The sequence below is a fragment of the Siniperca chuatsi genome, linkage group LG9 (genome assembly GCF_020085105.1).
Source record: "Siniperca chuatsi isolate FFG_IHB_CAS linkage group LG9, ASM2008510v1, whole genome shotgun sequence".
Classification (NCBI taxonomy): Eukaryota; Metazoa; Chordata; class Actinopteri; order Centrarchiformes; family Sinipercidae; genus Siniperca; species Siniperca chuatsi.
Genome location: NC_058050.1, coordinates 15,535,014 through 15,552,112, shown reverse-complemented (window position 1 = coordinate 15,552,112; position 17,099 = coordinate 15,535,014). Strand labels below are relative to the sequence as shown.

The following is a 17,099-nucleotide window of genomic DNA, read 5'->3' as shown; positions in this document are numbered from 1 at the left end:
GCACAGTAAAGAATTTATGTACTGTGGATTAAAAACAACAAGTTTTACATGATAGTCTTTTCTTCACAAAGACATAGGAAACCAAAGCATATTGGAAACTACAGTTGAGGTGACTTGATAGGGCAACAGGGTAATTATAACAGGCGTTATAGGGAACCACTGATCTTCAGCAGGCTCTCTAACTATCAGTCTGGAGCACAGCTAGCCTGTGAAGTGTCCAGCTTGTTCTGTGTGTAGGAAGTTCCTGTGGAGAGACCCTGTGAACGAAGCCTTTGGTTGGCCCTAATGGCTTCCTGTGGAAGCACTGCTTCTCAGTGTAGGGGTTTCCTCAACCCATTTTCCTGCTGATGTGAACATTTCCAGATCTGTTTTCTCTCGTGTGAATCTATTCATCCTATTCATGTGTTAGGATTCCACCATCCTAGTAAACAAGTGACGGCTCTGCAGCACATACAAGTGCTGCTTGGGGAATGCTTAAAATAATGTGCTACAGATAACTGTAGCAGAGACTTATGTGCCATTCTGTGGCTGAAAACCACCACCACATGGCATACCAGCTCTAATTTTCAAGTAATGTGTTTTTGTGTGTGTGTAAGCAGTAAAACCACCAGTCTCTCAACAAATCAGTGAGAGATTTGTAATCATAAAGGACTGTGAAGAGAAGTGGTGAGTCTGTGCTTTAGCAAGGTGAGGAGTTTTTAATGACAGGTAAACTCAGGTGAAGCAGGCCCAGCAAAGTCTCTGTTACTGGCAGTGATTGCTGCTCCTCCAAGGAGATGAAATTCCAACCCTGTCCTCAACAAAGAGCCTGACAGGGTGTCAGTCAGGCTTAGTGATGGGCCTCCCATCCAATATTCACTAGCTCCTCAAGCTGTAAATCTACACAGGACAACCTCGACACAGCGCAGGCCTAACACTGAGCCATCTCAATGTCTTGCTTGCCACAGGTCTGGTTTACAGTAACAAAGCCTTGATACAGTTTTGAAGGTTGTTGGGGTTAAGGGACAGGGAATGAATGTGGTCAGTGGAGTGTCTTCATAAGGAAGAAAGTATGTATAAATGTTTGTGTGTGGTAATTATTATGTTACTGATATATAAAGACAAAAGATCAGTAGGGGGAAAGACGTTACCCTCAAAGAGCTGGTAGCCCTATGACGGTTAGTAGAGTTTATAAATCACACAGCCTTACTACATACAGTATGCAAATATGAATCATCAGCACAGGGTCCGATGATCAAAAATGCTTTAAACCCTATCAACTAGTCCTTGACCACTAAACACTGCAGGTAAATAATGAAGCAGCACTCCAGACAGATTGTTGTTAATATATGGTCTGCTGTTATTATACACCTGTAGCATGGCAGTGCAAAGGTATCAGAGAAACAGATCTCTAAGGTTGTGGCTGACATTCCCATACAGTGAAAGGAACTATTTTAGAGCATGAAATGCTAAACCGTTGCAAAAGCAGTCACGGCTGAGGCTTCAACAATGACCTCATCTTGTCCTCTGGGACCCTCTTTGGCATGCTCTGCTGTGGGACAATACTGAATGAACAGCAAAACATGAATCGTCGGCCCCACACATACTGCTCCAAATGTAACAAAACACTGACATTACCTCAGAGACTATGGAGGGATGACAATCGGCACGGACACAAAGAGACTAGACTGAGCCTAAGGCTGTCGCTGTAGCAGGGGCGCACCTGAGGTGAGAGGATACACTCCGACCACAGCACTTCTCAGATAATTTTCAGTTTGTCAGCAGTTCTTCACAGTGCCTCCACTACTCAGTCAAAAAGAAGAAACTTGCATAATTGAAAGAGTTGCAAAGATTAAAACACAAAAAACTATTCTTCCCTCTCTTTCTGTTCCAAGTCTAATAATGTGCTTAGCCTACTCACCCTATTTGTCTGTTGGTGGATGGAGCCTGAGTGATGACGGAGCTGGACTGAGGAGAGGGCAAGGCCTGCTGGATCACTATGCTGGTATCATGGTTGCCCATCCGTGAATGGGAATGCTGGTGCTGGCCTTGGCCTGCCTGGCCGTGCAGTGAGATGTTCTGCAGCGAGGAAGGGGAGAGAAAAGCAAGCAGAGCATACAGGGTTAGGAATCTGTCAAGACTGTAACCTTCTTCCAAGCAAGTTGTATTTTCAGCACAACTCAAGCAATTACAACGGTTTGGCCTTGGGCTCCATTCACCCAGCTTGAATGGGTAATGAGGAACTATGTAAACTATAATTTACAGGCTTTTTCTGAGTTGAGCTGGGGAAACATTGAGAGTCTAATGAAGCCCAGGTTTCCTTATTGTTATTTGCCCAGCAGGACAGTTTGTTTGTTTTACCTCTGTTACATGAAACTGCATATACATTCCAAAATAACCCTGCACTGTAAGTAACAATATATCTCCAAGCACAACTCACATATCTTAGCATAAAACAAACAGCAAGTTGAAGTAATTTGCATTGAGTCAAATGTGAAACAGCCACTGGCAATGATCAAATATAAGGAGAATGCAGACAGTCACAAAACTTTAGAAATACTTCACCTCTGCTCATATTAGAGTCAATATGTGACTATTTTATATTCATGTTGGCTGATGGTTGTTTTCCTGAAGTTTCAAGCTTTCACTCCTTATCTCTGCTTATTGTGCTATGCACTCTCCCAGAGAGTCTTGCTCTGACTCGCCTCCTGCTGACTTAGCAGAGCCTCCCATCATAAACCACACAGGCCGGAGAGGCTAGACGAGGCTGACCTGAGCACAGACGAGCTCATGAGCCAAACCACCCAGACAACAGCTTAGCTACAGTGTGCTATGCACAGACATTAGATAAGCAGTCTGTCTTGTGGTGATTTGACTTGTACCCATGTTTCAGGTGAAGGTGCCTCCGAAGAGATCTATAATGCATAAATGACCACATCTTTTGTCAAATGCCAAAGCTTTGTGACTGCTCACATGTGAGAATGTCTGGCCAGGTCTATTATTGCCACCACAAAAGTTTACTCAGGGGTCTGTCTTTACGTCTGGGAAGAAATAGGACTCCCTCCCTGAGAGATGGCTGGAGAGCTGTTTGAAGTTACAGGTGAGGAACCGGATCTCTTTTCTCCTCACCTGTGGTGGGTGACAAATCTCCACCTGCGAGCCCTGTCTATCACTGTCAAGACTGATGGGGATCGGGGAGCGTGGCTTCTAGGGCATACAAGGGTTGGATGTGGAACTCATGACTACACTTTGGTTGAAAAGGAAGAAATATAGCAGAAATATCGGAGGTGTATACATACCTGTGGTTATGAGCTTATTAACAAGTAAGCAGGGTGCAGTTACGTGAGGTGTAGGTGTTTTGAATCTATTAAAAGTGTGTGTATCAGCTCATAGTGCGTGAGGCTGCTGTTAGTGACATGACTGATGATAGCACCAGATAATAGTTCATAACCACCTGACCTAACCCCTGTGGGTGGCTGTGGCTTTGGGTACACCTAGGTTTTTTTTGGCCTTAGGCTTTGTTCTGTACTCTGCAGTACCTGTTTATTGTCCTCTTCTTCCTGGGCCTTGCAAAACTCTTGCTCAATGGAGCAGTCCAGTTCACTGAACAATCCCACCTCCTCACAGTTCTTCAAGAAGCGCGTTGGTGTGGGCGTCTGGTCTGGAAATCAAACAAATGTTTTTCAGGTTTTAGCTTTGAAATTAATTACTGTTAATAGTGGCTGTACATACAGTACACCATGATAATGGACAGCACAAGGAATAAAGCAGCATGCAAAATAAGAACCAACACCCTGTAACACATCATGTTTGGGACATTTTTCATCATTTTTAGATGATGATGATGATTCAACTTTATTGTCATTACACATGTACAAGTACAAGGCAACGAAAAGCCGTTTAGGTCTAACCAGAAGTGCAATAAGCAAGTGCAGGATATAAAGTATGTGTATCTTTACATTTATTTGTAAAGGACCGTGTACAATCATTAACATAAATGTTACCATTTGATGCATTGTACCAGGTTAGCTTAAAGCTAATTTTCATCTGTAGCTCCATGGCAGGTCACAATTGAAACATACATACAATGACAGAACAGCACTAAACAAACAAATGGGACACATGATACAAAATGATATACAACAGTACAACGCACATCATGTTAGCAAGAAGTACAGTATAAGTTAGACAAAGCAAAGATATTTCACCAGATTTGACAGTTTGTTTTTGTTTCATTGTATCATTTTTACTGTTAAACCTTTAATTTGCAAAATCAGTTCCTTGATCTCTGATCTTTATGTTTGGTTTATGTTAATTATTTATATGGACCACAGTTAGACTAGATAACCATTGGAGATCTACATAAAGAGTAGAGTGTAAAGCATGTACATTGTTGTTATGTATTTGCAATGATTTTAAGAAAACATAACTTCAATTCTGTTAGTGAGGGAGAGATACTACGCTTGACAGGCCTGTTCGAGCTGATAAAGTACAGATCCCACCTACTGAGTGGGGGTCTCATTTGTTGAGCTCAGTCAAGCTGCGGTATTCAACTTGACGTTCTGGGGGGTGCACAAAGATCAGGTTTCAGACAGTTGAAGGTGATTTTAGGATCAGGCTTGTTTCAAAGGCTAAAAGCATACTTCATGGTCTGTTTATCCATTCTGGCTAGACTGGGGATTGACTCAAACTTTCATCGTGACCTGTGTACCCAAAATACAAATATAGTTTTTCCATTTCAGCTGAGAATGTGGCAAGCTCTATTAATAAAAAGCAAGTAATGACAATTTTTAGTTGAGGATAGCACTCATGAGTCAATGAAAAGATTAGTGAATGGAGCAGGAGGTTAACTTTAGTTCAACAATTACTAAGTACTAAAAGTTAAAGAGTAGATCATTTTTGGTGACCAGCTTAGGGCATGTTACCATGTGTGGCTGAGCTGTAACTTACAGTATGACGATGACTATTTCATCCTGAGTTCAAGGTCTCAATAAGAGAAGTGGTCAGAGCTGTAACTCAGACAGCAGGTGATAAGAACACCCGGCCTAGAAAATCCGATCCCGCTGGCCACTAAGCGTAAATAATAAAGACGACACAATCTCGGCGGTGTGGCTAGAGCAGCTCACACTGTTGTCTAGTGTGGCCTGGCTGTTTCTAGGAATGGAGAGCTATACTTATGGATTGGCCTTGGGTTGACACTTGTATATGCAGTACACAATCTGTGATTTGATGTTTCTTTGAAGAGTAGATTCAGCATGTCACCTGGGGATTGTACACCCCACCATCCATAAAACCATTGTAAACCATCTCCCAGTGCCACTGCCACTCTATAGTAAGATCAAGACTAAGACTATGACACCAACATGGAAATCACACAAAGCAAGAGAAATTTTGCTTAACATGCTGATTTCTCCAGCCTGAAGTGCTCGTCAGTGGTTTGCACTGAATAGAGCTGCGCTGCAATGTAACGTGTGTCATATGATATACATTACAGTAAACAACCGGTACAGGCACGCCATGAAGTTTTCGGATGACAAACAAGTGTGTCTGAGCATGAGTCACCAAGGCACACACCTGCAAATGAACTACAAGTTCCACATGAACCCTGCTGAAGTAGTGTGTGAGTCTGTACTGATGTAGCCTTAACTCACCTGATAACATGTTGTCGTTCTTTATGGAGGGGAACTTAAGGGTCATCTCATGTTTGTGTCGATGTATCATCAGATGGTCCTCCGTGGGGAATCGCTGTTGAGTTTTAAAAGTAGGATTGTAAGAATTGTATGTACAAAGACAAATAACTGTTTTATTAACCGATTATAAAACAAATAATCCCATGCACTGAAGCTTTAACCCAAAATAACATTCACTGTTATTCTCTATTTAAAGAGTGCATCCTAAAAGGGCATCAACCCTTCAAAGAGCATTTTTTTCTATAGGTATTTTTACACCTGCAGTGTTATTTAGTTTGTGTTTCACTCAGTTCCATGCTATTTTGTTTCTCCCTTATGCATGAGGCAGTAACATACACCCCCTCAATGTACATCTCTTCATATTACAGGCAGAAATACACACACACACACACACACATGCACACAGACACACTGTCTTGTTTTGTTGTTTTGTCTCGACACACTCACCTGAGAACAGCCAGGAGCGTTGCACACGAACGGCCTTTCCTGGTCTGAGTTCATCACTCTGGCCACCTTCTCATAAAACTACAAAAAAAGCAAAAAAAGTGGGGAGAGGAAGTCAGCGACTTGATTTTTTCCGCCAGTGTCCAAGAGGAAAAATACACTCATTGTGTAATGCCTGACATAAAATTGCCATTGCACCTGAAACAGCTGTGTGGTTATTTTCAGTAATAAACATACAGTTTTCTCACACTACAGTAATCTAGGATCCACTAAAACAACATCAAGGCCAAGGTTCTGGGTTTTCAAGGACTGGAAACACTTCATTTAATAACTTCAGCAACAACTTTAAATAGTCCAACATATTTAGATAGATTGCTTTTATTACACATAATCCTAGAGACTATAACATGCTCTAAAGCCATTCATAAACAAAAACAACACTAAAAAATAATGTATTGCTATAGCACTCTATAAAACTTACAATTATTGTTAAACTCATTCAACATTCATTTCTGCTGGGCCAACCATGTATACAGAGGTAAATATACATGTCTAGGGACAATTGTGATGGGTTTCAGCTTAAATGTGGATGGGAACAATGACCTGATAAACCATGTTTGAAATTTCCAATCAAACACCACCACCTTGTTGAAACCACAGTTTCAACAAAATGTCTTCAAATGTTTATTCTCAGCACAAAGTGACAGAATCTGGTCTACCACATATGGCTGTTGGTCTGGCAACTACAACTACTCCCCGGGAGTAATGTGAAAAATCCCTCTTCACTAATTTACCTATGCAATGAGACAAATTGAACTTTAAATGGAATGCATTTATGTCTCCTCAAATACCTTTTTTACCATATTGACATTCTATTTTCAAGTTTCAGTAATACATCAGTCATTTAAAGATTTAATTAAGTTATGCGGTTGTTATACATCTCATAGTGATAACAAGAAATGGAAGTGGTGGCAGAGCAGCATTGCATGAGGGATGAATACAAGGTGCAGTTCATTTGCTCTAAAAAACAACTTTAAAAACACGAGTTAGTTTTAAAGCTTACAAATAGGAGACACTATATTTGTTTATCTGCAACTACTGCCAAATATGTGCTTTGTAAGTAATTGTTCAGTACACTACAGCCATAGCCATGCATCATGTCAAATGTGCAATGGCTTCAGTTATTGTTTGAGATGCTTTAATAACTTAGAGTGAAATAGAGGACAAGAGTGCCTCAAACCTGCGCTCTGTTGAAAAAGTAGAAAATGAAACCAGAGACATAAAAATTAAGGGCCTACAAATTCAGTAAATATTATCCTGTCCCTCTGTTTACTTACAGAAACTAAATCATGCACAACAACAAGGAGGATGCATTTTGCATTCAGCTTAACAATATATTGAAAACAGCCTGACTATATTTATGATAGGATGTCAGAGAAAAAATAACAGAAAATAAACAGTGCATTTTAACAGCTTCTCAAGATCAAACCAAGAGCAATGACATGCCATTTAAAGGCTTCGATGTGCACTTTAATCAATCATTGCGTGTGATGCACACGAGATGCCTCACTCACATTTAAATATTTAAACCATAAAGTTTTACAACAGCTTACATAATTGTTCCTGCAAAGAGTATCTATAACAATAGTTCTATTATTGTAGGCAGAAAAGGCAGAAAAAGTAGAAATATTTTTACATAATTCTTACGAGAAAAAGTCAAAAGGCATAGCTGGTATAGAAACCTGATACTTTTTGAATAAAGATTGCGTTGTGTCTGTAAAAAGTATTAAAGCTGTCAAGTGCCAAAAGCCGGCAATGAGAACTTGGTCAGATTCTTCTATGTCACATATTCTTTAATCAGCAATTTCCTGTTTTAAATCAGTATTTCAATAATTGTGTACTGCATTTTATTTAAGCAATTCTTGTCAGGATTTTAAAATATTAACAAGTAAATAAGCTAAACTTGCATTTGTGTTGTGTTAACACAACACAAATGCAAGTTTCCCTTATTTAAATGAGAAAAAAAGGTTTTGTAGAAAATAATGATTAGACTCAGCAAATTAAGGTACAAAAAAAATGTATTATTTGAATATTCTTTGGACTTGGACTTGCCTCTAACAACATATTTGGTGACTGCAGGTTATTGTGTCACAGTGTACTTCTTATTTCAAGGTCCAGTACGATGCAGTGTAAACTATCCTCATCACTGACAACCTCTGAGCAGTCACCTCATGCCAGTACTACAGATGCCCAGCACTTTCTGACAGATGTTTTAACAGGTGGTAAGTCAGTATGACAAGTGTTAAATTAGTCTTAATAATCCTCCTAGGAGCTGCCACAGCACAGCACCGAGGGACCATCTTCAGCTCTGAGCCAGTGCCTTGTTGACAAGCAGGAAGAGTCGTAACATTGAACATGCAGGTTTTTTGGTATGGGACACGCAAAGTGGGAATGAACATTCAAACTCTATACAGGAAGGCCCCAGTTGGCCCCTGTGTGGTTTGAACCAAAGCCCCACTGAGAGCATGTGAGCGTCCAGGGTGCCTAGAGTTATGGACATTCATTTTGTTCTCCAATAGGCTAAGTGAATTAACCCTTGTTAATGAAAGTTGAAAGTTGTTAGATGTCCAAAAACACAGTGCATCTCTATTCTGACACCACAAAAGCAAAGCTAAATGAAGAAAATTGGGAATAAAGAATAAACACTAAACAATGCAACAACAATTATTCTGTTGTTCTCTTCTGTCTCCCTCATATAGCACTGCTCCAGTCCCATCAAAACAAACGGTTCAAAGGGGTCTGTTAAGAGACTAATAATTTATTCATCAGCATTAGGTGTGTGGTTTGTTTATAATGTGTGCTCTTGATAATGACTGGAACATCTACAGTATTTATAGCAGGGATACTGCACCCAGTAGTTCTCATTTATCGCACACACACAACAAAAAGTTTATTAGTCTTTTACCTGCCACCATCATCAATTCACGAAAACTAAAACGCATCCGAAATCCAAGTCAATGTCACGTGTCGAGCATGAATACCTTCATACACTATGTACATGTGTGTCGTTTTCATGGGTACAGACTATTTCCTCAAGCACAGTCAAAACACTCAAATATTGTGTTATGCTAAGCAGTTCTGTTTTCCTAACAAGCTGTACTTCATGACCGAGCCTGCAGAACAGGGTCTGGACAGGGTCTCTCTGTCAGAGAGCAATGAGCCCTGGTCTCTCTTTCTGTCACCAGTTCACTCTGTCTCTTGTACAGGGCCCCTAAAAACTCACCTGGTTTCCTTTGACACAACAAACATGACTAACACTGCGGATCCTAACCCTGAACCCAAACGAGATCCAGGATGATTGCAAGTAGTGCTGTAGAACCAGTGCTTCAAAAAGCCTATCGCTGATTATTCATGACTTGAATCAACATTTTAGGCCACATTTTTATCCCAAATACAGTTACATGGAACTTTCAGCCGTACAATTCTTGTTGCCACTGTCGTTTTTCAAGCTTTCTTCCTGAACACCTGTACGACTATGAATCCCTTCATTTAAATCTAAAACTTTACAATAAATCCGCAGAAAGCACTAAAAGGAGTATTCATTACCATCAAACAGATGCAAAATTTTTGCTTTTACCTTCCTGTTTCTAAAATGGGACTTCATTTCATCATGTTTTCCAGGAGATTCAAACCATATGACGCATAAAACCTTTAAGCATTAATTCTGTGAATACCTCTGTGAATTATCCAACAGCTTTCACACTTCAAATTATCAGTACTCAAGGCCCCTTCTTTGGAAGGGGCACTTGGCTCACATTTGATATAGATGTTTTAGTTTAGCAGAGGAAATTTGGTTACACTTTACATTAACTATGTCCTGATGTGTGCGAGGGGAAGGATTAGGGTCCGGCGTTCGATTTCAAGAGAAGCTGGGGAGGAATTCTCCAGGTAGACCGCATATTAGAATTTAAACAATATGGTGAGGAAAAGAGGGGTTGGGGTGCAAAGGCATATGGGGTTAAAGCAAGCACAAACATGCGCAGCAATTCAAATCTCCAGCTCCCCATAGCCTGGGCCTTTGACAGCACAAGTTCAAGGTAGGATCACGGCGATCCCTGAGGCAGGGAACATGGCCCTCTTAGACAATGTCTGCCCTGAGCTTCTGCTCTTGAAGTGAAATCGGGAGAAAAAGACTGTGATGTAAACCACAAGACCTATCAATTACTGGTCTCTTCCACAACATGTAAACTCATAACAAACACAAAAATGCCCCCTCTGAGGGCTACCATGACACTAATACCACTCACATTATTCTTACTCACCATTGCAGGAATAGAGAAAAAAAGTCCCAGAATGAATTTGTATTAAAAATGTAACAAGTCAAAATAACAAAATACGTTCGTAATATGTTTTTTAAAGTGAAACGTCTTTGACTGGACTGTGTGATTGGTGTTATGATTTCTGTTGAGCCCTTTCTACATAAGTACAATCATTACCAGAGGAATGTTTCACCTTGAGCACAAGCAACAACCGTCAACAAATAAAGGTCACATTTTATTGCTACAATGAGCCGCTGAACTGCAATCAAGCGAAACATTTTGTAAAATATGGGAAGAATTAGATCTGTATCAAGGTTACTAAATAACACAAGTTATCCAGTAAGTTTAATGTAGAGTCAGTGACTTTACAGTCTTTGCTGTTTTGTATTTATTTATGGAATTATTCATATTTTGATATGCATTATCTATTTTCCTTGGCCAGTTGGCTTTTCACAAATTAAGATTTTTTATACAAATGAAAAACAGAATTATTACAATTAGTTATTATTTCTAAGGGAATTTGTACATCACAAATCTCAAAAGATAATAGATTTTTTTGTGAAAAAGATCACTCTTTTTCTTCCATACTTTTTCTCAAACTGTTGCTTTCTTAAAATGTAACGTTAAGTACAATAGGGGCCTGTTCTCAAAATCATTTCTTAAAACAAAAGTCCATCTTAGTCTGTATTAAATGATCAGAAATACTAATATCATCATCAAACTTAAATACCTTATTATTAGATGTTATTAACACAGCCAATTAAAAGGGACACGGTGACTGGAAGCCTACACATTGATCTAAAGCAGCATGCATGAGAAACGAGTGATATTGATAGTGTTGTCACATAAACATAATGACAGCGGAGTAATCAAATGATTTAGACATCTTCTCCCCACCTTCTTGAAAGTAACCCTCAACATCTCATCGGTTAATCAAATATCGACTGGCCTGCAGAATGACGTAATGTTGGCCACATTGCTGTTCAAGAGAAAAGGGAACGTAAATTTCATGAGAACAGGAGCACCACTCTTTTCTTTTTAACTGGCATGACAGCAAAAACCACCGAAATATCATTTTCCAGACCGCAGCACGCAGAGGGTCCGGGACAAACGCCGGCTCTGCGTATCCCGAGATGGGACAGGCATGACAATGATGCAGGGATCCAGCTTTGGGGCTATAGAACTAATAGAAAACCTTGAAGACGTGCCGATTTGTTGTGAAGTGCAATGAAAATCCTCCTTTGCAATAACCCATTGTGTAGTTTTCAGTCGGGCTTGAGATGAATTCCTGCAGACTTTTCTCCGCTGCTACCTGACAGACAGACCGAGCAGCAGCAGCGGCACTTGACTCCGCGTTCAACTTCAACAGTCAACAGACAGGCCAACGCACGGACACCGAAGTGAGATGACATTGCACTTACTCTAACAAAATTAACATTACGCTTTATCTATTTTAGTTGCACGCATAAAGGATCTGAGAACAAGAAGAAAGAAAAGGGAAAAAAACATCTTAACCAGGACTGCTGAAGCGAACAACAAAACAAGCTGTTGCATGAAAAAAAGGAGGCGAAAAAGTAACAAGGATCGCTTTTAACAAATACAACAAACCTGCAGAGGCGCGTGCACGGTCCTCTGCATGGTGGTAGAAGGTTTTCAACTCACCAAACAAGTGTAGAAAATGTGAAGCAGTCTCTCAGAAGAAACCACGTTGGACTGAGGAAAGATTACAATACGATCTATTTAGAGAAGCATAACGTCACCCCTGGGTGACGTCACGTGGGATTCCTGAACTTCTAAATCATTGCGGTCCGCTTGGAGGCGGCGCGAGCAAGGCGGAGTTTGCAAATGCTCGCCCAGAGGCTGCGATGGACACTGCTGGACCTGGAGTGGGTGTGGCGCAAAGTTGGATCTCCAATACTGACCAGCCGGGCATGCAAATAAGCGCACTGTACTGCATCTTATAACTGATAACGCTGTTAGCTGTCATAAACATGGTGACCTCAGTTAACTGTGTGAAATGAGAAGATTCAATCACACATTTCATCACTTGAAAGACAATACTTAAGGGATCAACATACTGTACCAAACTTTAAATAGCATACTAGAAACATTATTTTTTCCTTTTTACCCCTTGTTAATAATAAATAAAGAAGCCACTCAGAGCAAACAGAAAACTTATCTTTAGAAATAGTCGTCATAGCTTAATAATGATACTCCCGCACAACATGAGCACCTTGGTGTGCAATTCAAAGGTTTAGTTTCATGAAACCTCCCTCTGGCAAATATTGTATCTTTTTTTCCTCTATATAAATTAATCCAATAGGCCTTTTTCACAGAAGACATTTTTGATTTGTCATAGAAATAAAGCACAGGCGTTACTATTAACATTAATTATGGTTCTGTTCTATACACTGTCCCAGTAAGTGTGACAACAAGCCAGCATGCACAATACGGGGACCCTGGAATTGAAGCAGCTAAATGGAATTCAGCCATCATTAATTATTTTATTACTTACACCTGTGCTTTTCCTACCTTGACATGTCAAAATGTCTTCTGTGAAAAAGGGCTATTGGATTAATTAGATACAGAGGGAAAAAAGGATACAATATTTGCCAGAGGGAGGTTCCATGAAACTAAACCTTTCAATTGCACTCCAAGGTGTTCATGTTGCGTGGGAGTATCATTATTAAGCTATGATGACTATACACCTGTCCACACTATTATGTAGTGACAGTAATGGCCAGATTAACCTGCCAAAATGAGCTGCTGGGCCACTATTAACATTCAGACAGGGCCTCAAATTAGAAAATATACCAGGACCCACCTATCATTCAGTTAATCGTTAATTAAATTAGCACAAACCAGTCAGGGCCCTGGGCAAAACAGTTGCTCCACACTGCCTTTTCTGAAATGCTACAGCACATTAGAAGAGATTTAAACAGCTTTGAAGTACAAAGCATTTATGCTGGAGCTCTGTGTGACCTGCTGGTGCCAACTGGCTGTGATTTCTTGGGCCACAGACACTGGTAGTGAAGCCATCCTCGGCTCCAGGGATTAATGACTCCTCACACATTGAGCAATGTTTACCATTCGCCTGCAACCACTCCACTAGACACGCTAAGAGCTCTGTCACTGAAACAATAACGCAGTCTGAAAAGCCCTCATAACTCAGAGCTTCTCCGCCTCTGTCTTTTAACCAGAGCTTTAATCAACGTTTATGACATCCTTTTGTCTCTTTATTGCCAATATATTTCCAAACCAATCCAAACATTATGCTCCCAGAGGAGCAGACTATTAAGGTTGGAAAGAGCCGATACAGTTTGGGTCAGTGACCCACACTAAAGCAGATTTGATCTATATTATACTAAACCTTTTATTATTATGCCTTTGTGCAATGCTTTTGAGTAAGATCACCTTGGGAAGATTAGCACCAGTGAGGATGCTTTGTTGCAGCAGGTGCAAAAGGTGAAGGAGACTAAATAGCAAGTGTCATGCAGGTTTTCAATTTGTAAATAAAATGTGCATCTTCAGAAAGCAGATGTTCAAATAAATGGAAAGTTACTGTAAAACATTGTTTCCTGCTCTCCATACCTTAAGCAGAGATGATTGTGCCTGCAGGGATGGAAATGTTGGGCTCTCAGTATGACTGCATGACATTCCGCATTACAACACCTCAGCAAGACAAGTAAGATGGCAATTTAAACTGATGTACATTCAGTTTTCTGCTATCTTCACTTCTAATAAATATCTTTACTTATCCAAAATGTAAAGTTGCATAAATGCTGGGGTAGAAAAACACAGCATACATTTTTTCTGCAACATTTCTTAAAATGGTATTCTAGTTAAACGCTAAAAGAATGTAATCTGTTATCAGTTGCTCTCTGGCAACTGATGTTTTCTAGTTTTTAACATGCAGTAGTTCAGATTCTTATCCCTGCCCCTTGCAAACAACAGCCACATCTCCAAATTGACAGTTTTATTCAGGATTCAAAAAAGAGGAGTGACAGAACTTCTAAACAAATTTTTGTTCATAGAAGAGATTACTCACAGTGGCTGACCGTCAAGCTTGTTTTACCAATGGGTGCGGGCCAAGTTCCAGTTTAATACTTCGATATGTTATTCCTCTATATTTCCAACAAATGTTTTCACGTGTTTGATAGCATGCAAGCTCATGTGGTGTTTACAATGGTGTGGTGTAAGACAATTTTAAGAAGGACTATTTAGTTATGTATTCTGGGAAAATTAAGATTCTTTGTAAACTAAGAAAACAACCAACCTACAGCGTCAAGCTACTAACCTCTGTTTACTTAAACACAAAAATGTGCTTTGTGGACTGTTACAATGTGTAAACAGTGCTTAGTTGTGAGATACCCAGGGGATAGGGTGGCTAACATTTCTATATTTTTGAGCAGTTGTCTAACTTGCATTAGACTAATCTACGGGTAAAGCTAAGATTGACTATCTTTACAAAACCAGAGGAATCAGTCAGACTTATGGCCTGTAATTGTTGATATCATTCAGTTTCAGAACTGCTGAGAAGGATGCTTTAGCTGTTGCGTGGTTAAAGATCAGGAAATATTGCATGATGAGTCAGACCTCTGGACTTGTCAGCAGTACTACCAAAGTATGCCATTGTTGACATTGTTTATCAAAGTCTGGGGTGGGTTGCAAACAAATATTTATGTGTTACTCTTAAAAAGAGAATAATGGGATAGTTCGTCATGCTCTGCTCTACGGTGTCAATGACATAGCATCTATGAAAGTTGCTTCACTACACTGCAAAACAGCTGTGCAGTAATACAATTCTGTTAAGGGCTGTGGGAAAGTTTTGGAATTTAACTCTGTATATGCATTTGTTTATACAATAAACATTTGTGTTACTCTCTCATCTTATAAATTTTTTCTCCAGGTTAATGCTTTTTGAAAAGAATAGTCAACTGACTAAAGGTTTGAAAATGACTGATGCGGGAGACATCACTGTAGAGCGTTATGGTGGAACTGAGAGCCTAATTCAACAAAACATATGTGCTGGGAGGTTCCCAGTAGATAACCCCAGTGACATTCCCGCACTCAAACACTCAACCTTGTAACATTTACATTAGGTGGCTGGTGAATGGTGCTGCCTGTGTGATGACTCTTTAGATTTACAACAGTGTAGGATGATGTCCTCTGCGCTCAGCATTTGTGAGTAAGTACATCACTCTTTTGACATCTGAATTGGGCTTCTGTGTGTGCTCAAAGTGGACTTTAAAGGTCATTTGTAAAACCATTTATAAATGTTATCTGGTTGGGTTTGGAAAAGGGTCATATAAATGGATGGCAATAACAATAACTTTAAAACTTTCATTTTTAAGATTTATTTATTTATTTATTTTTAATTTATATTACAACATTGTATGGATAATATTTTGGATTCATTTGTTGAGCAGTATTGCCATCAAGCTATTCCTTCCTTTATAATTTACCTTGGCCTGCAAAACCTTATGTTTTATTAATGTCCTAAAAAATACTAATTCATAAATAAACAAACTGATGACTTGAGCCTGAAATACATTCTCAGGGGAGTTTTGGAGTTGGAAATTCTCTATTTCTGTTATGTTTCAAGACATTTAAATTTTATATTATCAACATATATAATTTTAAATTATATATACAGCTAGGTTGGATTAGGTCTCTTCTGTGTGTGAAATTATAGAAGCCAGAATAATTTAGGTGCCTCTCTTTACTGTAGTATGTGGGAGAGCATAAAACTATCTAACAGTGAGCAAATTATCTTGTTGTTTAGCTCAAACTTGTTCACAGAGGGAAACAGGGTTTAGTCGCTTACCAACGGTTGTGATATGTGATTTTTTTTCCCTGCATGTGTTTCCACACTGAGGTTAAACAACCTATTCAGTAAATCTCTAGTGCAGAAAATCAAAAATGCATCTCTTACCTCATCTACATTTATGGGTTGAAACAAGTTGAAGAGTATTGATAAGCTGTAGCTATGCTCATCAGGCACAGCCATCAATAAATAACTGAGGATAATACCAGCATTTTGAAAACTAAAGCCATCAGCTTCTTCAAACCTGAGGCTGTGCGTGATGTAATGCTTTCAAAGTAATATCCCACAGAGTTCTCAAGCATAACTGGAAAAATAATTTTATCATCACTGTGGTGCCTGATCTGAAAATGGGCTAGGCCCAGTGATGACCCATTACACCATCATCAGGCACAAACTCAAAGTTACTGCACAGTCAATAAATGCAAAAAATGCAGCAACAAAAAAAGCAACTGGAGAAAGTTAAAGTCAATTTTCAAAACTGATTTCTGGCCAGTTTGCAGCAGATCTGCACCTTTAGAAAGAGATTCTGCATAGATGCACGCAAGATTAATATTCACTGTCTACATGCCAGTGATATGTATTCTTACGTGTACATTGTGCAGACTTCTGTTTTGTCTTGCAAGTGATTGTATCACTCCTTCTCTTTCACTGAAAACAGGTGAAAAAAAAACAAAGTTAGATTTTGTAAATAACGAGACACAAAATCTTTCATATCATAACAACACTCCTGGTAAGTTTGGGATAGTTATAGAAGACCCCTGTATTACTGCATACAAAGAACAAACATGACTCCTAATTATCTACTGATCAACACTGCCACACTGTGGCCAAAAGATGTTT

At 39.5% G+C, this 17,099-nt stretch overlaps 1 protein-coding gene across 3 annotated transcripts in view; it reads right to left on the bottom strand.

The window, feature by feature from the left end:
* The window catches only part of creb5b (cAMP responsive element binding protein 5b), a 47,161-nt gene that overhangs the window by 28,857 nt on the left and 1,205 nt on the right, over positions 1 to 17,099 (bottom strand). The window contains exons 1-5 of one of the 3 annotated variants that reach the window (XM_044207483.1): positions 12,095 to 12,524; positions 6,117 to 6,194; positions 5,631 to 5,724; positions 3,519 to 3,640; positions 1,901 to 2,058 (exon numbers count right to left, since the gene is read on the bottom strand). In XM_044207483.1, coding sequence (XP_044063418.1) covers positions 1,901 to 2,058; positions 3,519 to 3,640; positions 5,631 to 5,724; positions 6,117 to 6,170 — 428 coding nt within the window. In that variant the 5' untranslated portion in view covers positions 6,171 to 6,194; positions 12,095 to 12,524. Of the gene's footprint in view, positions 1 to 1,900; positions 2,059 to 3,518; positions 3,641 to 5,630; positions 5,725 to 6,116; positions 6,195 to 12,040; positions 12,525 to 17,099 lie in introns of those variants that run through there. The other 2 variants (XM_044207482.1, XM_044207484.1) reach the window with 2 other exon arrangements.